General features: G+C 39.3%; 3 protein-coding genes across 5 annotated transcripts in view; 1 reads left to right on the top strand and 2 right to left on the bottom strand.

Annotated features, from left to right (window-relative positions):
* Positions 1-664: 664 nt before the first annotated feature.
* On the bottom strand, positions 665-2587 carry LOC117431168 (probable UDP-sugar transporter protein SLC35A4). The gene has a single exon (XM_034051857.3). The coding sequence runs from the start codon at positions 2585-2587 to the stop codon at positions 1610-1612; it is 978 nt and encodes a 325-aa protein (XP_033907748.3). The 3' UTR covers positions 665-1609.
* A 601-nt stretch (positions 2588-3188) lies between these two features.
* Positions 3189-7223, bottom strand: LOC117431169 (SLC35A4 upstream open reading frame protein-like). 3 transcript variants are annotated; one of them, XM_058996083.1, is made up of 4 exons: positions 7128-7223; positions 5773-5864; positions 5041-5139; positions 3189-3390 (listed from the first exon to the last, which is right to left on the bottom strand). In XM_058996083.1, exons 2-4 carry the CDS (start codon positions 5785-5787, stop codon positions 3193-3195), a joined length of 312 nt encoding a protein of 103 aa, XP_058852066.1. In that variant the 5' UTR covers positions 5788-5864; positions 7128-7223; the 3' UTR covers positions 3189-3192. The 3 variants fall into 3 exon arrangements, with proteins under 3 accessions (XP_058852066.1, XP_033907750.1, XP_058852065.1); XM_034051859.3 differs by lacking the exon at positions 7128-7223 and having other exon boundaries at positions 5773-6082; XM_058996082.1 differs by lacking the exons at positions 5773-5864; positions 7128-7223 and adding an exon at positions 5354-5748.
* A 1627-nt stretch (positions 7224-8850) lies between these two features.
* The window catches only part of LOC117431615 (amyloid-beta A4 precursor protein-binding family B member 3-like), a 33134-nt gene continuing 16481 nt past the window's right edge, over positions 8851-25503 (top strand). The window contains exons 1-2 of the mRNA XM_034052731.3: positions 8851-9184; positions 25037-25224. Coding sequence (XP_033908622.3) covers positions 9136-9184; positions 25037-25224 — 237 coding nt within the window. The 5' untranslated portion in view covers positions 8851-9135. The remainder of the gene's footprint in view (positions 9185-25036; positions 25225-25503) is intronic.

The following is a 25503-nucleotide window of genomic DNA, read 5'->3' as shown; positions in this document are numbered from 1 at the left end:
GCCCCAAAGTGCTGTTGGGATGACAATCTCACAGCAGCGATACCGACCCTTTAAAATGTGTTGTTACCTCTCGTTAGCTTTATTGTAATGCTAAAGCACTGGTTATACACTAACTTTTTTCATATGCAACACTAAAGCTATATTCCTGTCTATCAGGTCAATATGTACTAAGAAGCAGCTGGTATGTTCATTGTAGTAAACAATATAGAAAGAAATAAATCTGTTCTTTCCAGTTCTGAAAGGATCCTTCTCCAAAGGATGACCTGTAACAGTAGCTTCTCTATTTCTGCCAATGCCTCTTCTTGCAGTTCTTTTTCTATTTTAGATACTTTCTCAAACAATTAACATCTTGCAATGGTATTTAAAAAATATATAATAAGTATAAATAAATATTGCAAAGAAATGTAAATATCCCAATTATATATATATAAAAAATTTAACTGCTAAGAGAACTATTCTCCCCCAGCTGGCATGTGTATGAGAGAGCAAAGGACCATTCACAATGTCCCAGTGAATCCTACCTCACTTCGCAGAGCAAATTAAACAGCTCCTATGGTCAATTTGCAAACAGAAAAAGAGCACAAAGATTGAAATCCCCTGATGGTTTAACACTTTGCATGGTGTTGGGGTTTAACAGTTAAATAGATCACATTTAATACAAAGATGTTTGTAAAGGTCACTTTATTGAACAGAGAAACAGGTGTAATATATGCATTAAGAACAGAGCACCAGTGACCTCCAACTGTTCTGTACATAGGGGAATAAGTGTGAACGAAGACATTATTTCGTGGCAATTTTATAATTATCCCAATGAGATTAAAACGTGATAAACTAAGAATATGTAAAAAGAAGGCAAGGTTTATGAAGACAGGGGGTTGGAGAACACTACCTTAAGTGACACGAGGTAGTTACTGTTACATTACTGTTACCCCTATACAGTCACAGGCTGTTACAGATTGTAATAATGGCAACAGTGGAGAAAATAAAATCACGTTCCCATCTAAATCCACAAAGTACATCAGTGACAAATAAACGTTGACCTTTTTTTCTCAAGACAGCACAATTTATACATGCTGTTGGTAAATGGTAGCTAGGCAGAAGGTAACATTGTGCAAGAACTGCAATGCATCAAAGACAACCTGTGGAAATTCAAATAGAACAAAAGAAGACCCATGCAAGTTTCACAGCAAAATACATACATGATGTAAAGCACCAAGAAACAATCAATTGAAATAATAATAATAATAATAATAATAATAATAATAATAATAATAATAATGAAAAAAAAATCCTAGTTGCATCAAAAACAAAGAAATGCAGCTTACATTTAGTCAATTGTCTGCATCACAACTATTCAGTTGTCCTTAACTTATTCAGATATTGTAGATCAGTTATAGCCACATGCTGCTATCGGTGGTTTCTTGGCAGCTGACTGGCCAAACGGTGGTCAAATGTGTGTTGCCCTTAGTGGTCTTGATGTAGCTCAGACGGGATTCAAAACATTAACCAGCAGACTGATGCTCACTATTTCTTCCCTAGTGACCAAATTCAATACAAAATAAAAAATGTCCTTATTGTTCAGAAGGAATAATACCGTAACCCGTACATTTTACACATGGTAGTATAAGTGAATGGCCATTGCAATAAAGAAAACGGAAACAAAGAAGAGTGGAGTAAGCTGCAGGTTAAACAGTGCAACAGAGTAAACAGCGTTGACCAGCATGGAGCAGGAGATGACAAAGAGACGGGTGATGTTGCTGCTGTGCTTCATGACGACAGATATGAGCAACCCGTTCAGAGCTTGGGTAACCACGATTACCCCCACCCACCATGAGTAACCATCGAAAAAGCCACTGCTGACCTCGGCACTGGCGAGGTGGGCGCCCGAGTTCACTACAATCCCGAAGAAATAGAGGAAGAGGTTCTGCAGGTTCAGAGGCAGTCTCTGAGTCTTAAGGATGAGCTCTGTGTAGACAGCAGCCAAGCCAGACACAATGCAGTACACAAGCAATAGTAGCAGGCCCAGGGCAGTGATGTGAAACTGTGTTCCAGGTATGGCTTCATCCACCTTCTGCTTGGGTGTGCCCATGCTGCTATATGTGTGGCATATCCCTGTTGCCATCAGCAAAGCCAGCGACAACCACTGCCTGTGATTAAGCCGTTTTCTCAAGGCGGCGCTATAAAGGAGTGCAGTGGAGGCAATCTTCAAGTTGCTCAGGACCTGGAAGGTGCTGGGGTCCATGTGGACCTGCATGAAAACCACCAAGTTATTGTTGACTGCGTAGAGCAAGGCTGGGACTGCGTAGGGGACAACGTGTTTCCAGGAAACTGCAATGTGCAAGGAGTGCCGATCTCGGAGAAATAGCAGCCCCAGCGAGACTATAAACTTGGCCAATTCTATTAGGACGACACAGGATGAGGAGCTGAATGGGATCTTCTTGTCTACTTTGCACAGGGTAATCAATGGGGCGTGGGAGCCATAGATAAGCACAGACAATGTGAGTAGGAGCCCCCAGTGGACAATATGTGAACTAAAAACGAGAAGGCGAAGTTTGGTAGTCCAGTGGTACTCCATTATTTTCTGCATGCACTTTGACAAGTTATCCTCTCTTACACAGTGTATTTGAGATTTCTATTGTACTTAAGCACCCAAGGGTTAAACAGGGATGAGTGCTTTATTTCTAATCTTGCGTGAAAACTGGAACATTAAAATATTTCACACTTACTGTATTTAACTGTAGTTTCAATCACAGTATCTTATTCATGACAATTAAAAAAAAGCTGTTTGTTTTTTTTTTTAATTTGTTTACATCTCAAAAAGGTTTAAGGCAAGTAAACAAATATTGTTTACATCTTGAAAAGGTTTAAGACAAGTAAAGTAAAAATTCTAAAAGACTGTGCAGTTGCAAAAGTAGATTCTCGTTGGTGCAACAAGGAATTAGTAACTCCTTGCAACAGAACTTTTATGAAAATCAATTTTAAAATGCAAAGTCTTGGACCCTGTATTGCAAACTCTGTATTATTTACAGCCTGCAAAAGTCTGTCCCAAAACTAACCACTCCACTGCAGAATAAATATAACATTAAAGCCTATGAGAGTAATAAATGCAGAGAAAAGCGTTCTTGGTTTTAATATTGCTTCCAGGTACCAATTCCTTTTCTCTGCCTCCAGTTGGCAGGATAGACGTTTCCTCTAGTTCGGTCCTTTCTTAATGGAGTTGAAATAGTCCTTGACGGTCTTTTCTATATTAGGGACATCAAAGCTCTGTGCAGCATAGATGCCTGTGCATGTTCCTATTAACACACCCATCACAGCAGAGGAGCGTAGCTTTGCTACTACATAGCCAGCCAGAAATCCCTTAAGGAAGGGAGAGGCCAACAAAGATCCACCCTGAAAAACAAAAAAAACATTGTGGTTATTATTAATCCCATGAAACACAGGGAGTGACCTGACTGTGCATTGTTAAATGTTTAATTTTCATAAGTTATTTTAATTTACAAAAGGGCCCCATTTTACCTAAACATGTGTGTTCTATAATTGTAAACATAGCCAGGTGCCCGAATTCTCTGGTCCGATTTCACTCCTCGGGCTGGCCTGAATTCTAAAGTCTGAATTCAGGCTGGGAGGAAATTATCAATAAATGTCAATCAAAAATGTTGTAGGGGGTGGGAGCATACCACACAACAGGACATTTTGGCTGGTATTAAATTCGGCGGGTTTGCTACCTTGGTGGAGTTTGACGGTTTTGGAATTGCCGTTTATCACCTAGCATGGTCACAAACGAAAATGCAAAGCAGTTTTGCATTTATACTTTTAATTCCAAAAAGATTCAAATAAATGTTTACTTAATGAAATCTGTCTGCTAAAACAGTATCTCATTTACACTAACTCGTTATACTAGCATCTACAATGTCACTGCAGCAACTTGGAGAACAACAAAGAAGGTCTTCTAATCAGATAGACTATCAAGCACTGGTAAAATCAGCTCAGTTTTATACAGTGCAGAACTCATTTATTTTAACGTTTTGTTTTGTTTATTGACTTTGCGATACCAGCTCGGTGGGTGTCTTTAGTAATATCTACAACGCATCGACAATAACAATCAACCATTTTGTTACAGACTTTCTAACAAATGGCATAAACAATTTTGGCTGTTAATTAACATAAAAAAACAGAGAACAGACCTAACATAAAACAGCCCTTAACATAAAAAAAGAACAGTCCTACAGTAGCAGGTACAGTTTACAGTGCCTCTGGGTTTCTGATCGCATCAGATCAATTCCAGATTTTTCTAAATCCTTGGATGGAAACGTCCGGTCTACTTTTAATGTTTTCAAGCAAACTGGCTTCATCACTGCCATTCTCATATCCACTTTGACATCGGACACATTATTTCTCTTGTCCGGTATTTCTTTCCCTGTTCTGCTTACCAGTCTTCCAGAGGTATATGTACTGCATGAAACAAATGCAAAAGCATATCTAGATGGATTTAATCTTTTAAATCATTGACAAATTGACTGTAATACCATCTGCAGCGAATGCACGTCTTGACCCAACTCAGGTGTTAACTCGGGTAAAGTATGAAAACGCCCCGCCCCACCAAGGTCAATTACAATTGTAATTCCTTGCAATTACAATGTAATCTAAATTGTAGTTGAACCCCAGCACACCTGCATAATTGTAATTATCATATAATTGATCAATTACAGCTCAATCACACACCTTTCCAAGCTGAATCGTTCCCAGTTGCATGTTGTGTTTTACATTGAGTGAACATTCTTCTCATACTTTCAACCACTTTTACTGACCCTGTTTGCTTGAAAAAAAACTTTATACAGCAAGTCTCTGTATTTGTACCTGTGATTACCGCTTGATAGAATAAACATGTTAATGTCTGTAGCTATTTGTGTTACTTTTTAGTGTAACTGTAATTATAATTGTAATTACTGCAGCATAATTATAACTAATTATCAATAAACAAACTGGCATTGTAATTTCAGCAAAAAATGGTGCTGTGTTTGTAAAAAGTATGTCTGGTACCTGTGGTATCCCTGCCTGCACCTCCTCCTCCACTCGTTTCTGGATGTCCTCCAGCTGGTTCTTAAGATGGGCCAGGTCCTTCAGCTTACTCAGAGCATCCTGGACCAACAGACAGGCAGATTAGGAAAGGGGAAGGACGCGCTTTTCTATAGTCGTTTATCACTTCTAAAGTAATTTAATTACTGCATTCAGTATAGGCCACAGAATCTGGAGTGAAGAAAGAGCTATTATCAAAGACGTAATAATAATAATCATACATACATACATACATACATACAGAGATACACAAATACCCAGTCTTGTTTTAATTTACCTGGTATGCATCCAGACAAAACATTATCGGCTGGTTTTACAGACAATAACATAAGAAGGTATGCCTATGCATTTGAACGCGACGATGCATCTAAACACTGCTGAGCGTAACAGTAACTTAGCTGTATTTACTTTGTAAGGGGGTCCCGTATCAAGTAAAGGTCAATATTTCTGGACAAACCAGTTCTTATACCTATACTGTATAGTTACACTCTGCCCGTGTCGTTTTGTCGTTGTTTTCATTTCATGCTGTCCTGAACCACTATTTCACTCCCCTGTCTTTCACAACATTCCCGAAAAAAAAGCCGGTCGCTACTTCTCCAAAACAAAGCCTCCCAGTCCAGTCTCTTTACATTGTCTTTGTTTTCAAAACAGGTTCATTATAAAGTTAGCAATTTGTCCCTTGCAACTCAGGCTCACCTTGTCGTCCGCCATCTTTGCCCGCTTCCTTGTGAGCTTGCGCGTTGACTCGGGCCACAGTGTGATTCATATATCGACTCGTGGCTCGTCTGCTGTATTGCAGCAAGAAAGAACAGCTTAGTAATGTTTAAATGCCTGGAAATACTGAACACCCTGCAGGAGTAAAGGTGCCAGCTCGCCCTGGTTAGTTTAGGAGATCGTTAAGCACGTCTTAATCGCTTTACTGATTAATAAAACAGATCACTATACACTATTTAAATGCAACCTCTTCGTTTTAATTACACTCACAGAAACACTGGATGCTTGCTGTGAAGCAAATGCGGGTTAAAGCTACAGAACGGAAACTCAATTACCGTAATTTAATTCAACTCAACAATTTTGAGGAAGTATGCAGCTTAGATGCAAAACAGTCGCCTATAACTAAAGGGAGGCTATGGTCAAAAATACAGAATTTCTAAACGACTTTACAAAACCTAGAATTAGCAAAGGTTAAATGCTGTTTATTTATTTTTTAAATATGGTGCACAAATGCTGCCTTTCAAATTGGCACATTTGTCAACAAACACAGTCATTTTTCTTCTTTAATATTAATGCAAGTGATGGGATGTATCAACCCAAATCTGGGTTAAGGTACACTTAACGCTCAAAAATAGAAAATTCTCCCAAATATTTGCTTGTTAAGCTTTATTAATTCATTTAAAGTCATAAACAGTTAGGAAAATACACAAGTTATGAATGTATTTATGAAGTATAGGTTAAAACGTTACTGCGTATTACCTTTTAGCTCAGGGTAATGCGCGTCGGATGTAATAGACACTAAAGGCCGCTGGAGGGTGCAAAAGAACAGTTGTTGAAATAATAGTAACAGTTTGAGTTAGGTGAGTTAGGTTTAAGGGTAGGGGTTATTTTACTATATTTTTGTAGATAACTTTAACTTGAGATTTTTTATTTTCTTCATTTTTTTCTTTAAGTTAATATAATAAAGGTCAAGGATGAGAAACATATAATTTAATGTTTTTTTATTATTATTATTATTATTGTGTGTTCAGTGTTAAATTATTTTGCACCCTCTAGCGGGCTCTAGTGGCTACTACATTGGACGCTCACCTCCCTGAAATGAAAGGTAAAGTTAATGAGACGTCTCCCATACTTTTCATATTTATTTATTTGTTTGTTTGTTTTCGCTTGAATGCTACCGTCCTTTCATAGCTTCTGCTCCCTTCCCTCCACGACATCTTCCTCAAAAACTATGAGTTTGCATTTAGATATACATGCTATTTATCCTATTATTATTATTATTATTATTATTATTATTATTATTATTATTATTATTATTATTATTACCATACCGATACCTTTTTCATTATAAAAACACTGCAGCTCCTGCTTTACGTTTGTCTCCCGCATGCGCTCCTTTGATCCACGGTTCACTCGCAGAGCCTGCATGAACACAGCTAAGTCAAGATGCGTGACAGGGAGACGAAAAACACGTGTGCCTTTGTCATTGCCATTATTAAACTGGCTGGCATGTTAATAGTGTGAGTTGTGAGTTATTTTGATTGATTTGACTGATTCAGCAAGTTGGTCACTTCAAAAAAGCTATATATATATATATATATATATATATATATATATATATATATATATATATATATATATATATATATATATATATAAATATAACATAGCTACACTGGCTTTTCAATGTAAAAAATAAGAAAATCTAAATGGAAGTTTAATGGAATATTTGTAATGCACTGTATACTATTCATTTCAGCAATTCATATTAATGGCAACAATAGCCTATTTGTTTAAATTGTAATCTAATCAATTATGGAGAGTTAGCTGGAATACAGCAGTGGTTGTGGTTTTGTCTTATGATTGTGGGTTCTGAAATTAATAATGCATTTAAACTGTGTCCTTGCTGTACAGATTCAGAATAGCAGGATTTATTCTTTGGTGGGAAAAGAAGGCTGCCAAGTTTGATTTTGTTTCTGTCATCATATACTTGTAACATTTTAAAACTCAGAAGTTTAAAGTACCTATGTTTCCTCAGTATAACTGCCAGAATCATGTCTGAACTCTAAGTACTGAAACTCCATAGTTTTAGGAATGCTCACATTGGATCTCTATTGCAATGGCATTTAAGTACACACAGCTACAAAAAAAAAATGAAATAAGGTTTGTTTTTGGCAGTTTTTAATCCATCAACATATAATCATAATTCTTACTCTTTATGAAATTAAATGAAAATATCCTATTGAAAAAGAGCAATATTATCTCTAAATCTATTTAACAGGAATCTATACTCTAACAAACTCTTTGGAAGTGGGCCAGTGCAGTGTTGCTGCGTCCGTTTTACAAGGGAGTTCTTATACAGAAGACAAGCTCTTTTGTTATTAATTTCTCAGCGCTGTTCTGAGTAGAGAATGGTTTTACTGTTCTCATTAATCCACTCTCATCCAGATGACCCCTGGTACAGACTGGATGTAGGCCCTTGGTTGCCATGGGAACAGATGTAGGTAAGGGATGGAGGCTGGCAGCTGCAGCCTGTGATCAGCTGATGACGGAATGTGAGAGACATCAATGGCCAGCCTCTTGTTAAGGAGGACCTGGAAGAAAACCTAGAGTGAAGAAAAGCAGTACGTTTCACAGAGGCTGCCGATAGCAATGCCTTATTTACTGTAGCTATAGAGTTATAGTATTAGATGGCTCATAAATGCTCATTAGAGTATAAAGCTGTTGTATTCTACAAAGTGGAAGATACCAATGTTAACGTAGCTGGATCAGGTAACCTTGACTCTGCTTTGAAAAAAACAAAACAAAAAAACACTCCTGGGAACAAGTAGGGCTAGAGTGCCTGTGTATCAGGGTTCTTCAACAACAGGCTTTTAGGCTTGCAAATAGTAGCCTGTAAGTGCTATTTCTCAAGGACAAACATGGCTTCATAACACCACAGTATTTCCCAAGATAAACCAATAAATGTTTTCAGCTGCATTGAACACATTTGCAAACAACCTTAAGGGGAGTGTTGGGGGAGGAGTAGATGTAACAATGCAGGAGCTGCAGGGATATTAAATACAAGCTACTTGAGGAGGAGTTGCAAGCAGCCTTCTCAAGCACAGAGACAGCAGCATCAATCCAGCAGCAGCATCGGAGAGAGGGAAGAAGGCATTGAGGGTCCATTAATTACTGCTGCCGTTGGTGCACAGGTTTCAGGTTGTAATTGGAGCCCCCTTGGCATGCTAGATTGTTGCACAGCAGTCTGTCAGTGCAGTATTAGCAACAGCTGGGCTCTCAGTGTGAGATGTACTGCGGCTAAACTAGGCAAGACTGGAAAACTACTCAGCTCGGAGTTCCGACATGCTAGGGAAAGACTACATGCTGGCTATCATCCTAGTCAACTGTGATGGTAAGTAGTTTTTAAAACCTTAGCTGACTGTTCACAGATTGCAATCCTGTATCATTGTCTCTCTAGAAGTGGTTTAAGTTTCAAGCCTCTAACAGAACTACAGCCGACATGCAGTGATAAGCACATTGCTGCTTTGCAAGACCTAGTCCATTTACAGATGCTTGACTATATAAAATACATTGGTCTATTGCAATATGTCTAATGTGCACATATAGTATAAGATTAGGGCTTCCCTAACAATTACAAAGAATATTTCAGTAATTAGCATCTGTGGTTTAGCTTGTTATTTACTGTGTGTTTGTGAAGAAATGTGCAGGTGTGTTATTGATGCTTTGGTATAGCTTGTGTTTGGCACCAGGTAAAGGTGTTGGGTCATCAAAGGCACACAGGGGTTGACAGAAACTTGTTGCTGTTTGTTTGTGTGTATTTGAGCCACTAGCAGGGATTGTTTATTTAGGAATTAACACCTTCCTTGTAACATCTATCCAAATATGGAAAGGAATATTTCAATAAATCATTGATGTAGGGTTACCATGTGGCTCCAGATTAACCGGACGCTGTGAGACAGAACGGGATTTCAAACTTGCCCCTAAATTGAAATAAATGAATGTGTAAATGAACCATCTTTAGCTACAATTAATAATGGTGCTTAAATACCCGCATGCGCGTCAAATAATTGTATTATACTAAGAATGAATTGCAGCCAGTCACTATTTTTTTCTGTTTGTTAAAATTCAATCGCCCATATTATTCTGCAAATACAATCAAAGCATCATCATCTCGTTGCTCTATCGATAGATTAGCTATTGGTTCATTAAGATCTGATCAGAAGCAGCTGATCAGTGTAACTTGTTTGCTGCGCCCAAGCAATTCCACCACAGCAGGATTAATCAAAGGTGGAGCTCATTTATACGTGGATTACTTTCAGTTTAGGAGGAATTTTGAAATCCCGGTCTGTCTCAAAGCGTCCGGTTAATCTGGAGCCATATGGTAACCCTAATTGATGGTTTACAATAGTGTAAATGTGCTGTATATTCACAGACCTGTGAGCCTTTTTGCAGTGGGAATTATTTGTTGAAACCAATGTGACACCTAGAGAGGATCCCTTTACTTAGACCTAGGCACCCATGGTGTTTGGAGAAAGCAAAGCACACAGCAACTATTTCTGAAGCATCTGTCATTTTATTGGATAATTTCAGCATATATATTTTCAAGTAAACATACTGTTGGTTGAGACAGCTATGGTTCTCATTGACATTAAAACTGCAAGCCAGCGCTATAAATGTCAATGTGTGCAATCTCAGAATTATATTTATAAGTAATAAATACAAATTTACTGTGCAGCTCAGAATCTAGGTTTAAACTGTATATGGATCTCAGCCATGTGTTTTATGTCTTTGTTTGATATACAACATTATTCAACTACAGGTGAAAGATTGTTGGTTGATATGAACAAGTCCAGACACATACATACTTGTGTCCCAAGAGGTTAAGAGCTACTGCTTTGTCCAGAAGGGGGCGCTTTTGAGTAAATGAAGCAGCTCCCAGACAAGATATTCTTTCCCAGCATTGTCATATTAGGTATTTCCTGAAGGAAAGAATCCAAAGCACAACATACCTGTTTTGATATTCTTGTGCTCTTCAGAAGTCGTGCTCCTGTTTTATTTTCTGTATAGGGCTACTTTTACCTACAAGCATGAGTTTGATTTCTTTATGCCATGTGTTCACTTCTTTCTATTGAAACTGTTGGTTATAACTAGACTAGATGTTAGCAGAAAAGGCCCCGCTTGCTACGAAGCTGTTTCCCAGTATTAGGGACCATCAGTACAAACTCAGGAGGGCTCTTGAAGCTTATGGAGGCATGTCTGATATGCATCAGGGTTGCTCAGAAATGTTGTTGCATGGACTACAGTAGATAAGAAACCGGGCAGTGCCGGTATGAATACAGAAACAAATGATAAAAGGGAGAGTGTGTTGAATCAAGCCCTGCAATATTTTTTGGAATCTATAATATTTACTGTCCCTGCTGTTTATTGAATAGCATGAAAGAACCACACTACACTTCATGAAAGTAATATTTTACAGCTAATTGTTTAAAATAGTATGCGTCTAGATTCTCAAGGCTCTTTGCTCCAAATGTATATGAAAAACTAGTTTATTTATTTATGTATTGATTACATTTATATAGCTCTGTTCATACCGAAGTGTCACAAAGCACTGTACAGTATAAAAACACAACACATTAAAATAAAAGTTCCCAGGCATATTATCTGCCACAAATAAAAACATATTCAAATAACAGATTAAAAAAAAAAAACATTTAAAAAGTAGCAATTAAGTTACATTAAAACCCACTAAGATAAAAATGCTGTTTATAAAAGTGTGTTTTCAGTCTCGACTTAAATATTGTAACTGTTCCAGCTTCCCTGACAAACAAGGGCAGAGCATTCCATAGTGTAGGAGCTCTAAAAGAAAAAGTCCTACCTCCTCCCGTGTTAGTTTTATTGACCCTAGGAATAACCAGCAGCCCCGCTTCCTGTGCTCTAAAGAGTGCGATTCCGCAAATTCGCTGTCAGTACCTCCTGCAAATAGCTAGGTGCTAATCCATTCAGGGCTTTACAGGCTAATAGTAAAATCTTAAAATCAATTCTATGTTGTACAGGGAGCCAGTGTAAGGAGGCTAGAACAGGGGTAATATGTTCATCTTTCCTAGTTTTAGTGAGGTGGGACACCACATGTTTTGGGATACCAGAGAGGAGTGCATTACAGTAATCAATTCTTGATGAATCAAAGGCATGCATTAGTCTCTCAGCATTAGATAAGGAAATAATTGGACTAAGTTTGGCTATAATTCTCAAAAAATTCTCAAAAAATACTTTAGTAACTTCCCTAATATGAGTCTCAAATGATAGATTAGGATCAAAGATTACCCCAAAATTTTTCATTTCAAAATTAAGTTTTGATGAAAGACTGCTAACTCATGCAATCCTACATTATTTAGTTGATTTAGAGTGCCCACAGGCATCCTTGCACCCTGCAAGGCAAGCAGCAAGTAACACCCCAGCAGAAGTATTTCCTGGCTTTAAGACAGGAACAGCAGGGTATCATCCACATAGCAGTGGAAGTTTGGATAACGTCACCCAACGGTAGCATATATATATTGAAAATAGCAAGGGACCTAGAATAGAGCCTGTGGAACAACGCTGTCAACTTCAGTCAGTGCTGATTTCTCCTCCCCAATTGAGACGAATTGATACCTATCGGATAGATAAGATTGAAACCAGTTACCAAACCAGAACTCTCATTTAAGGAGGTCTTAAGTTGATCATTATTAGTTTTAGAATGGCAATTGGTGGTGTTTCCTTTCAGTTGTGCGAATGACAATTTGGAATAAAGATCAAAGATCTAGCCCATGATTTCCTTGAGAGTCACATAATCACGTGACTTATAGGAGACACAGCGCTTGGACGGGAATTCCAAAGGCAGCTGTGAGATAAAGTCTTTGATAGATTAGCAGTTTTTGTTGCAGTCTAAGACACATATTATGGACTTGCCATGCCCCTTTCAAACTGAGCTTTTCTACAACCTACTTACTGCCAACAAAACTAGCGGCTAGCAGCATTTGAGTTTAGAAACTGCGTTGTTGCTCAAATCAAAGCTATATCGTCTTTGCACAAAATTATGATGTGTGCTTTGTTGTCTAGTAGTTCCTAATAAAGGATCCATAGACCTTGTGCAACTATAAACAGATAGTGAGGCTGTCCAGTAACTGATTCTGGGCTCTATTGATCCATTAGAGCAGCTGTTCACAGAGCATTAGGGTCACACAAGCATAGTAATGCTTTGATCCATTCCATCTTTAATGTTCTGATGCAGAGAGTTTGACCTTGTATTAAACAGACAGCCCCTCCACCAGGATTACTTTGTGCCAGATATATTATTGGATCAATTCAAAGATCCCTCCCACAGTGCCAGAGGAAAACGAAGAGGGAGGGCCGAGTGTGGAACTGGGATGGAGATAAATCTGCCATCCACTCAGTTCCTGGGCTTTCTTTGCTTTGTCTGTCTTTGTATATTTGCTGTCGAAGAGCTGGAAAAGGAACACAAGTATCAGTGAAGTGCACTGAAATGCTCTTTATACTTATATTAACTTGTCAGTTTATCAACATTTCATGAACTTTTCATGGGCATTTAGTAATGTATCATATTAGTATTAGTCATAGTAGTAATATTCATTGGATGTATAACTTGCCTTTTAAAAAATAAAAATCAAACACACATCTTTGTAGCTGCTCATAGTTAATTCTCATAAAAATGCAATTTAAACTGTAACTGAATTCCTGTGATATAGAAATCATAGAGGCTGGATTACTGAGGAAAGATTGCATATAGAATGAAAGTCAATTTCTTTAGCAAATAGATTAATTTATAGCAAACTGACCAAGTGAAAACCCACACAACCTTGTGCTATAGCTACTACTGACACACATTCCAGTAAGACTATATGCTGCTGGTTAAAGATATATATATATATATATATATATATATATATATATATATATATATATATATATATATATATATATATATATATAACTTTTATTATAGACTGAATCTGTATTGGAGAAGTCCAGTTTGTCAGACAGTAAGACTGCCTGACCTCTGAAACCATGGATACAGTAGAGTAATGAGGAACAAATCAATGATCCCGGTGATGTTCAGGTCACCTGACAGACCTTGTACTGCTGGAAAGGGTTTGGGGGTGCTGCTGGTGCAGTGGGCAGCACTGCTTACAGGGGCTGGAGGAAGTGCTTTGGGGCACTGTCCCATCTTGACCTTACCATGATTTTAGAGGAGACTGGTTACTATGTGTTGTATTAGATGAGGGCATTAAATAAACTAAGACAGTCTTTCAAATCCAGTTTGGACAAACTCTGGGCCTGGCTAATTCCCCCATACCCTGGCCTAAATTCAACACCAATTTCAGTTTTGCGCTGTATTTTTCTACCCAATTTGAAATGGCCAATTCGAATGTCGCCTCACCACTGCAACCCGACTGGGTGGGTCAAAGGGCAACCTCCATTCCCGGTGTCAAACCAATATTCTTTCACCTGCTTAACCTAAGCAATGAATATTGTCAAACAACTGACCTAGCCCATCCGATTTTCAACCATAACTACAAAGAATTACAAAAGCCTATGGCATATCTTTAAATGGACAGCATCTTTGTTTAAGATATTCCACTAATTGCCAGACATGGTAAACATAATGGGAGCTTGTTTTAACATGTATATACACTTTATAAATGTGTAAGTGAAAATTGGTAGGCGTTTTAACAGTGTTATATTTTTTATATTTAAGAAGGTTGTTACCTAAAATCATTTTTATGGCACACTGTTGACAGAATGCTTCAAGGAGAGAAGATTAAATGGGTGCAGCTAAACCTGTTCTGTGCACTCTGGTGCAAACAACACCCATTATTGTGTAAATGTTTCAATATTCCTTCTTGTGCAATAAAACATCCCACTAAAATGTCTTCCCATGGATTCTGAACAGCACATAGAAGGACCTTTATGTATTGTAAAAGTCCTTTATTGAAGAGTTTGATCAGAATTCTGTTGTAGGTGGATGCTATTGCAAAGCTACCTGATTACAAACAAAGTGACATAATTGTGGAACATTGCTTCTTTAACTTATTTGGAAGTATTTCTAATACTTCTAAGAATAAATGGGTAATGCAATTAGAATTCAGGTGGTCAGGAGTCAGTCACTGTGTTTATATGCATGGTAATGTTATATTATTATTCAGAATACATAGTCTAGTCCTGCACTGCATGCTTGGAATGTGGTGTGCAGTATTAGGAATCTTACCAAAACATTTCACTTCAACAAAAGAGCCAAAAAGACAAAAGGCACAAATCACAAAATGATTTACTTTATACAGGAAGAGTCAAGTTTATAACACAAGCTGGAACAGCACGGAATACAGAAAGAATGTAACGAAGACAAAAGACATAGAAGATACAATAATTCAAGCATCCTTATTCATGACTGCAAGAGTATTTTAATATGGGAGACAGACTTACACCCTCATAATATTGACCAATTATATTGTGCGTTTTGTAAAACTGCCCAGCAATACACAGAGCTCACAGTTTTTATTTTCCTTGAAGAAAACAGGGTAAGCAAGCAATACTAATTGTACCAACAAAATTAAATATGCATTTTTCTAGTTGTGATGCACCATATTGCCAAAAGGCTTTTTTTTTTAAAAAAAAAGTGCTTATCACAACGCTGTTTCTTTTCATGGAAGCTTGCTAGACCCCATTAATCTGCTCTGTCAGCCATCCCTTGGGATGTACTCCAATCTTTGGCAGCTGATATCATAGACTGCGTAGATCAGTTGTAGTCCTGTTTCTGTCAAAGCTGTGTGAGGGATGGAAGAAGGCATGTAGTCCGATCTGCTGTGAAACTGAGGAAAAGGCTGTTATATTTTTAGAAACAGACATGAAATGCTACCTTGTCTCCTTAATGCAGGCTGACACAGGGTCGTTCGCAGACATTTACGTATACATTATCACATGCACCCTTGGAAGCAACGTGTTTTCAGCTGTCAGAAAGCAACTGCAACAGCCTGGTTTTGCAGGTTTCGTTGGGTTTTTTTTAATGTTTTTTTTCTGAAGAATGTATGGTTTTTAGGGTTTTCAACAAACAAGTCGTTCTTGTGAAATGTTATCAGTATACACAAGAACACATTTTTAGACATAGAAAAATTGATTTATCAGTGGTTTCTCTACTAGACAGTGACGTTTCAACTGTTTAATATTTTAAAGTTGGCAATGATTTATTTTACAAAGAGAAACATGCAGTCAGCGATACAACGGTCTACAATTTTGCCTTTTCAGTACTGTGCTTTTTTTTCTTTACCCTATTTGTTTCATAATTTGTCACTGCAACTCACATATCAAATCAGAAGGACTGTAGATCAGCAGGCATCCTCCTACCCTCTGTCTAGCCCACCTAAGCAGTGAACATTGCCAAGCTACTTCAGCTAAGTCCATCGGCCTCCTGGCCTGCAGTTACTAGGCCCCTGATCAATAGGGATAGCTATGGGGCAGTGAGGAGAACCAACCCCAGCCCATGCTCCCTCCCTAACCCGTGGGAGAGAAATAGACCTGGTTGTCACTGACCCATTTCTGTATTGCTGCTCCAGTATGGGCCTTTCAGCTAAAGATGCTTTTGAAAGAAAGCCTGTCTTAATCAGTGTCGGAAATAGCAGTCTATCAAGTACCCTGGGAAATGCAGTAGATTTGCCAGAACACATACTGGATTTTCAGTTAATGTGTAGTGAGTTTTAGGATGTGGGTAGAAGCCAACTTCTCTGGCTGCTGGATTGACTGGGGGGCATACTGTATGCATGACAGCCACCCAGCCCTGAATTTCCCACCTGAGATTACATTCTCTGGCATTACATTAAAGAGACAATCCTATGAAGGGCCCTGTGGACAGGCTGGCTGGTGGTGGTGACATCAGACCCGGAAGAACACACAGTACTGCGAGGTGAAATGTGAATTGGGCTGTTGTGCCGGTTTACTGCAAAGTAAAAGAGTTGAACAAAACGAAACACTGTTAACACTGTGTGGTGGAATTTTCTGCATACAACCGAGCAGGCACCGGTCCCGTACCGAGAGAACGATTGAGACAGAGACAAGTCGGAGCAACCCACACTTTATTAGTCTGCAGACTGGAGCATTCAACAGAGTGTCACAGACTCTGCAAGCAACCGCAAAGAAGCTCAAAATACACTAAGTCAAACAGTTCCTTATATAATCAGTTTTTGCACAGAGTTCATGACTTGTGGTAATTCCTATCCTCCTCAGTCAGCTCAAACCAACCTTGTGGTATTCTTGATACTGTTGTCTACCGACTTTTCTGATTGGTTGATTTTTCTAGTTGCTAGGGAGAGTGTGTCTGTCAGGTCTCACAAAGTTGATTCCCCCAATACAAGAATATTAGCTAAGTGACTGGGGAGAAAAGAGGAATTATCGCTGTCTCAAAATATTATCATTTGAGACAGTGTCCTATTCTCATGTCGCTGACTCATGCACTTCTCTGAAAACAAGGCTGCTGACCCTTGGCCACATTCCAGTGTGTTAGTTCAACATTGTAAATCTAATACTTTGTTAACATCAAACTTCATATAATATCATTATTCAGGTTATACAAATCACAGAGATCACCCAAACATATTAGATTAGAACTCTTCGTGCGATTATTCTATCATTCTTCTATCACATTCCCTCCTTTTGTAAATATTATTACAACTATTGTTAGATAGAATAATTATACAACATCGTCAGCCATATCACTGAAAGGGTTATTATCTTCATTGCACAGGTTCTCAGTAGTAAGCAGTGGCATAGTTAGATGGTGTCCAATGCTTTGGTGCACAGTTTCTTGATGCATATTACAAACAACATTGGCTAGCCCTGTAAGTGATCTCTTGTTTCTTTAAACACATATTTCAAATAACAGACAATAACATAGCAATAAGCAGTACCAATAATGAAACAAGCAAGGACGCATGTCCTGCCACACTCCACCAGTCAGCCCAGTCCACTCCAGCACTTTCTCCAGCTAATCCACATAGGATACCCCACCCGCATAATCGGGCATCTGCTAATATTAGTTGACCAGTGTTGCCCGCCAGCAACGCCTGCACTCTAGCTATCACTACTTTTGAGTGAACGTCCATAAGCTGTGTTACTGTGTGCCAATGCCATCAGCATACCTGTATGATTAATTGTCTTCATCCATTCTTCAGCATCTTTGTTAATGCCTGTGATGTTAATAAGTGGATTGGGGTGCATGCTCAGGTGTCCCACAGTCACAACACCCTGCGGGTGAAAACACACAGCCGGCGACATGAGGCATACCTGGCCGCTACTTCCCACCCCCATGCTTGAGGTGATTACACACCATGTTCCATTCCTCATCTGAGTGCATCTTTCGTACCCTAGCTTTGGGTGTACCATTGCTTCCATCATTTACATTGACAGGTTAAGGCTGCCAGCATGGTCACACAGAACAGCATCACCAAATTCAATACACTCAGTGGCCTTGAAGTGCAGGGTGGCATTTTGGGCACACTGACCAACCCATGTCTATTTGTGGGACGATAACCCATGCTCCAATTACTACCCCTAGGTTACTGACATTTATCCCGGTACTGTGGTGGACCCGACTGGTGGCATGTGGCACTATTCAAATAAAACAAATATCTCTGTCACAGCGTTCAGTACATATCACCATATTATCCTGAAACTCTGGATATGCTGGGTATCCGGTCTTAGCTATTCCACGTAACATCTGTTCTCTCCAAGCTGTCAAATTTACATCTTCAATTATTGCATCAACCGTCTTTCACCAGTCATTTGTTCAGCCATGGCCAATCTCTGAATAGCATCACCTGTTTTCAGAAACCGGCCATGGTTTTCATTGTCCTGCTGTATACTATATATGGAATTGAGGCCTGAATTCACAGCCCCGAACCACCCAGCAATGTCGTCAATCAGACCCCTCCTTTGACGGCCACCTGCATTACGTTGGCAAGTATCCAATTCACGATTAAAGGTTTTATTCAATATTTTAGTTAATAGTCTAAACTCACCACACCTCTTGGTGTATTGTCGTTTGATATCTTCAATGTTTATTCTTACCAACGTTTACAACCAGGTTACTCCCATCACAAATGGTTTTGCCCTCCCCACAGCTATCAACCTGTCTGGGGGAGAGGGCGTTAACGGGGGACATTGAGTGGAGTGGAACTGTAGCTTCATACCTCCCATATACCATGTATTTCACACTGTGTGTGCTATACTTTGCCCTGTCACATTAACACATGTCCAATTGCTTGTTGCATTAGTTTGTTCCTGTTGTCACTGTTTGGCACACGTCCAGAGACAGTCCACCTCCAATGACGCGTTACTGCTTACAGTTCAGTTGCATATTGACTCATACTGGACCCCTCCCACTGTTATATCACAAGTAGGACAAGTAGGACATTGTTCAAACTGTGCTGGAGTCATTGCATTATTCTGGCTTATCAAACGCACAGGTTGCCACGTTCCCTCTATTTCACTCTCGAAGGGAAGTGGTCTTTGTTTCCATCCATTACCCTGTCGTTGTCTAAGGATTCACGTGCAGTTCTTCCAGGGGGCCCCCAAAGCTTGTCTCTCTGTACAGCCTCGTTCCACGCCCAGAGGTGTGGAATCCTCTCCGACTCTGGAATGACATAATACCTGGAACACAAATCATGTTACTGTCCGTTGCTGCTCCCGCTGTCTGTGGAAAGAGATATACCATTAGTTTCAGGACATTCAGTGTCAGCAAATTCAAACTGAGATGTATCCACGCGATGGTACCGTTTGGTCTGTGTCCAATGTACTCACTTAACCCCATGTAGGAGCTTCACTGCTACACTAGTTTGTGTCACCATCAGCACTATGTATTAACCAAACTATTGACATCTCTTTTCCCTCCTTGTGTCTATTTTGTGTGTCTATAATAGACTGCTGTTTCTTGCCCGGATCCTTATAGACCCGTCGGCACTCAACCTGTTTTTTCGTCCGTCCTCTTTTTTTTTTATCAATGCATTCCGTTTCTATCTGTGCAAGTATAACAAAATATATCTACTGACACAGCTGCTGTTTTGTGGTTAACAGGAAACCGCATTGCTTCCTTAGCTGGCTTGTTCACTTTTTCGTTGCCTAAAGACAAAAAAATCTGTTCCTTGACTGTGTGCTTTCACTTTAGCTGACTGTGTGGTTTGTCCAGTTCTTTTACTTGGTCCTATAACGAAACAATCACCGCGCCTATGCCCGAGATTACCACAATTGTCACATTTAGGCTTCTGCCCCTGTTTGCAATCGAACCTTTTATGTCCCACTTTACCACAGCTCTGACATGCTCCATCAAATCGTACAGCACTTATTTTCATTTTTATATTCCTTTTGTCTGTTTACAACTGCTACTGCCCAATTCATTACTCTTTCGTATGTGTTCCCTGGGTTTAGTTTACCCCCAGCTCAATTGCCTTCTGCAAATGTGGACCCAGTCCACGAATTAATACCTGTACAAACACTTGATCTGACTCATTTGGTCAACACTTCCTTCCTGTTGCTCTACCTTAGTCAGATAATCTTTAGTTGCATTTTTGCATTTAATCTTTGGCAGGCATGCTCCTAATGACTGCTTTTCTAACACCGTTAATGCACAAACCGTCATTTCCTTTTCCTCATTGTGCTTCTCACGGCGTCTTACTAATGTTGCAACTTTATTTTATTTTTTCTACAGGATAATTTCAATCGGTTCCTGCTGCAATAAACCACTGTCTTGTTTATGTGACGCCCATGCATCTGGGTAAACTGCACAGACTGTTCCCCATTTATTCTTCTCTAACAGTTTCCAAATTATTTATACTTAATATGTCGCTCAGAGGAAAACTCGGCTTCTCACACTACAGGTCGTTTTAGCTAAGGGACCCTAGTCTCTACAATCGCACTTTTTCCCTCTGAGCCATACCCCTTCTTTTTACATCCACACACACACACTCAACCAGAGCCGGGTCACTCAATCACATCTCACAAGGAATTCCAGTTACACAACAATGCCGCAATCGGCAAAACACTAGACCTTACATGCCCGTCTACTGGGACTTAATTTACCCTCTGTCAGGTCTCAAGTCTTGGTCCAGCAAACACCCACTAGTGCTTTAAATGCTTAGTCGAAGTACAAACTCAACTGTTAGCGACTGGATCCACTAAATATTGGGGATGGTAATTAAAACATACTCATCCTCCTTGGACAGTCAATAACAGACAAGTCAGCGTGACAATTAATTGCAAATTGGTTATTATGTTAAATCTGTAGTGGGGTCTTTTGGAAGGACTCGACGTGACAGCCCGTAGCACCAATCTTATAAACTTTTAATACGCAGCGCGAAGGAAGTCAGCAAGTGCATTCAAAATACAATTCTGACATTCGCACTCAATATAAACCACATGTGCACATAAACAGATAAACAAACAGAAAGGAACAAACACAAAAGATGGACTATTAGTTCAGTAGCTTTTTCTAGGAACAAGTTATTACTTCAATTCACTTCATGAACGATAATCATTCCTGGGATTTCAACAACCATTTACCTTACACAGAACTCCCAGTCCGTTTCTATAATGAGCTACGTTACTTGCACTTAATGTTCCTCTCAAGGAGAAACTTGTCCTGGCATTTTACGTAGCACCAAATCCTCCAAACTCAATATAAATCGCCCATTTATTGTAATATTTTCCTTTTAAAACAAGAATCTACCATTCATTCTAGTCCATTTAATACTAACACTTTTCAGACAAACACGCGAAACACTCAAGATCTCATCATCATCCCGAGCACTCCACAATAAGACGTCTATTTAATTTTGGTTCCCTACCCTGTACTAGTACAAGCCACTGTGGCTTTCTTCGTTAGATCACAACCTGCGCATCCCGTGCAGTGCTACGACAGTTCTCTCATAATCTGCCTCACCGTCGTGGGGGTTAGTGATCACAGCCTCACAGTGCTCTGACTACTTGGTCTCCTGTGTAGCGCCAGCAACAGCTTCCTTAAACTGCTCTGCTCACAGGGTCAGCCTTGTAGTTCTCTGGGGTCTGCCCTGACCACTCGGTCTCCTGTGTATCACACAGGGTCAGCCTTGTAGTTCTCTGGGGGCCTGCCCTGACTACTCGGTCTCCCGTGTATCACACGGGGTCAGCCTTGTAGTTCTCTGGGGTATTTCCTAATCAAATCGCTGGTCCAGATTGTCTCTACTCACCGCCTCAGCAGGGCTGTTTTGTTCGGGATCCTTTATCCGCCTCACTGACGCCCCCAGCCAGATTCGGAGCGGACTCCGCCAACCCTCTTAGTTGCGGGCGTCCTGACCCAAGTTTAAGGATTAGGTCTCACCGGTGATTTACTCCGTTTCCCGGGACGATCAGTGGACGGAGTTTAGGATCCCATCCTCGTCGCCATATATGTGGTGGAATTTTCTGCATACAACCGAGCAGGCACCGGTCCCGTACCGAGAGAACGATTGAGACAGAGACAAGTCGGAGCAACCCACACTTTATTAGTCTGCAGACTGGAGCATTCAACAGAGTGTCACAGACTCTGCAAGCAACCGCAAAGAAGCTCAAAATACACTAAGTCAAACAGTTCCTTATATAATCAGTTTTTGCACAGAGTTCATGACTTGTGGTAATTCCTATCCTCCTCAGTCAGCTCAAACCAACCTTGTGGTATTCTTGATACTGTTGTCTACCGACTTTTCTGATTGGTTGATTTTTCTAGTTGCTAGGGAGAGTGTGTCTGTCAGGTCTCACAAAGTTGATTCCCCCAATACAAGAATATTAGCTAAGTGACTGGGGAGAAAAGAGGAATTATCGCTGTCTCAAAATATTATCATTTGAGACAGTGTCCTATTCTCATGTCGCTGACTCATGCACTTCTCTGAAAACAAGGCTGCTGACCCTTGGCCACATTCCAGTGTGTTAGTTCAACATTGTAAATCTAATACTTTGTTAACATCAAACTTCATATAATATCATTATTCAGGTTATACAAATCACAGAGATCACCCAAACATATTAGATTAGAACTCTTCGTGCGATTATTCTATCATTCTTCTATCACAACTGTTACAAACAAAAGGGCATGTTGGCCAAACAAATGGCTAAACAATAAACAGTAACAAGCAGTATGCTAATTGCTAAACCAGCATACGTAGCAATTGTTATCTTTCTCTTATTAAATTACCTCCTCTCCACACCCATTCTCCACTCCCGAACACACAACCCCGAGTGAGTATTTCGTGCATCTATATATACAGTTGTGCCGGGATTCAATTACCAATCACTATGTAACACAATTTTTGTTCCTGGGTAGTAAGTGTTATTTCCTAATTGCTTATGCCTCAAAAGGCATAAGCAATTAGGAAAGCAATTTTTGAGGCATAAGCAATTATTTCCTAATTGCTTATGCCTCAAAAATGCCTCATTTGGGGGCTGATTCGTGAAAGTGATTTACAGTATAATCGTAAATCTCGAAAAAGTACTCACTTCTAAATCTTTTGTAGTCATTTCTGTATTACTTTAGTATAAATACATGTTAATTTGGATTCATATGTTGTTTTTTTCTGACTTTATTTGAACGAAAAGACACAAATTCGCCCGTTTTCTCATTGGAAATAGGTAAATTTCAAAATATCACTGTCCTGGTCACAAAGGCAAAGTTTGTGGGGAATAATAGCCATTTTCTATACTTTTGAGGCATAAGCAATTAGGAAATAACACTTACTACCCAGGAACCAAAAAAAAAAAAAAAATTGTTACACGGTGACTTGAATCCCAGCATGTGAACTAATCTGTGCACTCCCCGTGCTCACATATTAATACACATTTTATCTGCACGTGAAGTGATTGTGCAATCCCTGTGCCTAAATACAACTATATAATTTAAATCACTCATGCTCCACAGCCCCATTATATCCCGTGCACCAATATATATACACCGACAATAACACACCACATGCAACATAAAACACAATCTACACACGGGCAGGTCACCCCGCCAGAGGCCCCTACTTGTAGTTCTTCGGAGAATATAATTTATAGCTGGCATATTGTTATGAGTTAGTCGTTCTTTTCTTGCTGCTCTGAAATAGCCTGTGCCAGTGAAGTCTCGTGACCCAGTTGTTGCAGATGATAACGAACAGCATTCTTGTCCTATTGAATAAGAGCTGCAGTCATCATAGTGTTATTTAAATTGACCTAGTTTTATTCCCCCTTTATGAGCAACAGCACATCATTTTGATTTAATAATATGGCCAGTTATGTAGCTATATACTATATACTGTTACAGACATGACATCGTTTTGTGAACACAGATGTGAATTCTTAACATATAATTTATAACTGGTTAGATAAATCTCAACTGAAAAATAGAAACAGCAAGTCTTCCATTGACATCACTCAAGAACAGCTAGGCTATCTGAAACAGGTGAAACTGAAAAGCAAGCGGTAGCTTTTACAAGTTTCATTGGCTTTTTTTTTAAAATGTTTTCTTTACATACAGTACAGCATTCTTTGGTAGCAGCATAACTTTAAATATTGTTATGCTTGTCATAGGGCCACCTTTTATCCCCCTCACAGTTGCAGGCTTTACCCACAACAGAAGAGACAGCCCTCTTAAAATGCTAATAGCCCTGAGACAGGTATACAGATATATTTCAACAAACATAGTTCTAGTTGCACTTAAGTTCAATTGAAGTAATTATGCACAAAATATAAGTTACCAAACTTTAACACCCACTGTAACTTTACCTAAATTTATTTGGGCAATGCTGAATATAAATATGATAATCTAGCCCTTGAAAATATGATTTTAACTAAAAATGATTCATGCAGTTTAGATGGAAAAACACATTTTGCTCATAATAGTAATTAGTATCAATTGGAAGTTATTTATTAGTCAAATGTCAGTACTTGTACTGGCCAATACATACTGATTCACTGCAGTATAACAGACGTTTCTATATATCAAATGGAAGTGCACGACAGGTAAGATTTGTGCAATCATTTCAAGAGTACAGTTGAAGATTTACTATTTAAAAAGTGCACGCGGTATGCACATTTTGTAGTTTGAATTCTTGCTTCGTCATTTATTGGTCCTGTGGTGCTTTGGGCAGTGATGTTACACAGCACCTGCATATGATCGGGTTGACTAAACAGAATTAACTGACTCTGTTGCTTATCCAAGATAACATTTGGAATGACCAGAACCTGGAGCCGGACTCTGATCTCCCGGCTGGATGGAGGACTATCCGGGACAGCACAGGGACCTACTACTGGCACATACCCACAGGCACCACCCAGTGGCAGCACCCTGCTTACAGCTCCGATGGGGACCAGGCTGCAGTGAGTGGGATCACCATCACCGACCACAAGGTAGAGCTATCAGAGTGTCTTATCAGGCTGGCACGGTGGGTTAATAGAGTTTGACCTCTGCACGGTCTTCATGGAAGAATCAATTTGATAAAACTACAACTGCAACTGGGCACCTTAAAAGGGCCAAGGATAGCTATGGACTGCCTATCCAGAAGTGTTTTTTTTTCATACTGTTATAAAACTGGCAACCAAGGCATAATAAGAAACTGTATCACACCTTTATAACAATTTGAAGCTTTCAATTACCATTTTTTTTGTTTGTTTGCAAATCAAACTTAA

Source organism: Acipenser ruthenus, chromosome 22 (genome assembly GCF_902713425.1).
Source record: "Acipenser ruthenus chromosome 22, fAciRut3.2 maternal haplotype, whole genome shotgun sequence".
Taxonomy (NCBI): domain Eukaryota; kingdom Metazoa; phylum Chordata; class Actinopteri; order Acipenseriformes; family Acipenseridae; genus Acipenser; species Acipenser ruthenus.
The sequence above is the reverse complement of the archived record's forward strand: the minus strand, read 5'-3'. Positions and strand labels throughout refer to the sequence as shown.

Coding starts and splice junctions, on each gene's coding strand:
- LOC117431168 (XM_034051857.3), bottom strand. CDS start 2,587: ATGCAGAAAATAATGGAGTACCACTGGACTACCAAACTTCGCCTTCTC.
- LOC117431169 (XM_058996082.1), bottom strand. CDS start 5,377: ATGTTTTGTCTGGATGCATACCAG. Junction 5,140..5,353: donor TTTGTCTGGATGCATACCAG/GTAAATTAAAAC, acceptor CTGTTGGTCCAG/GATGCTCTGAGTAAGCTGAA. Junction 3,391..5,040: donor TGCAGGCAGGGATACCACAG/GTACCAGACATA, acceptor TTTGTTTTTCAG/GGTGGATCTTTGTTGGCCTC.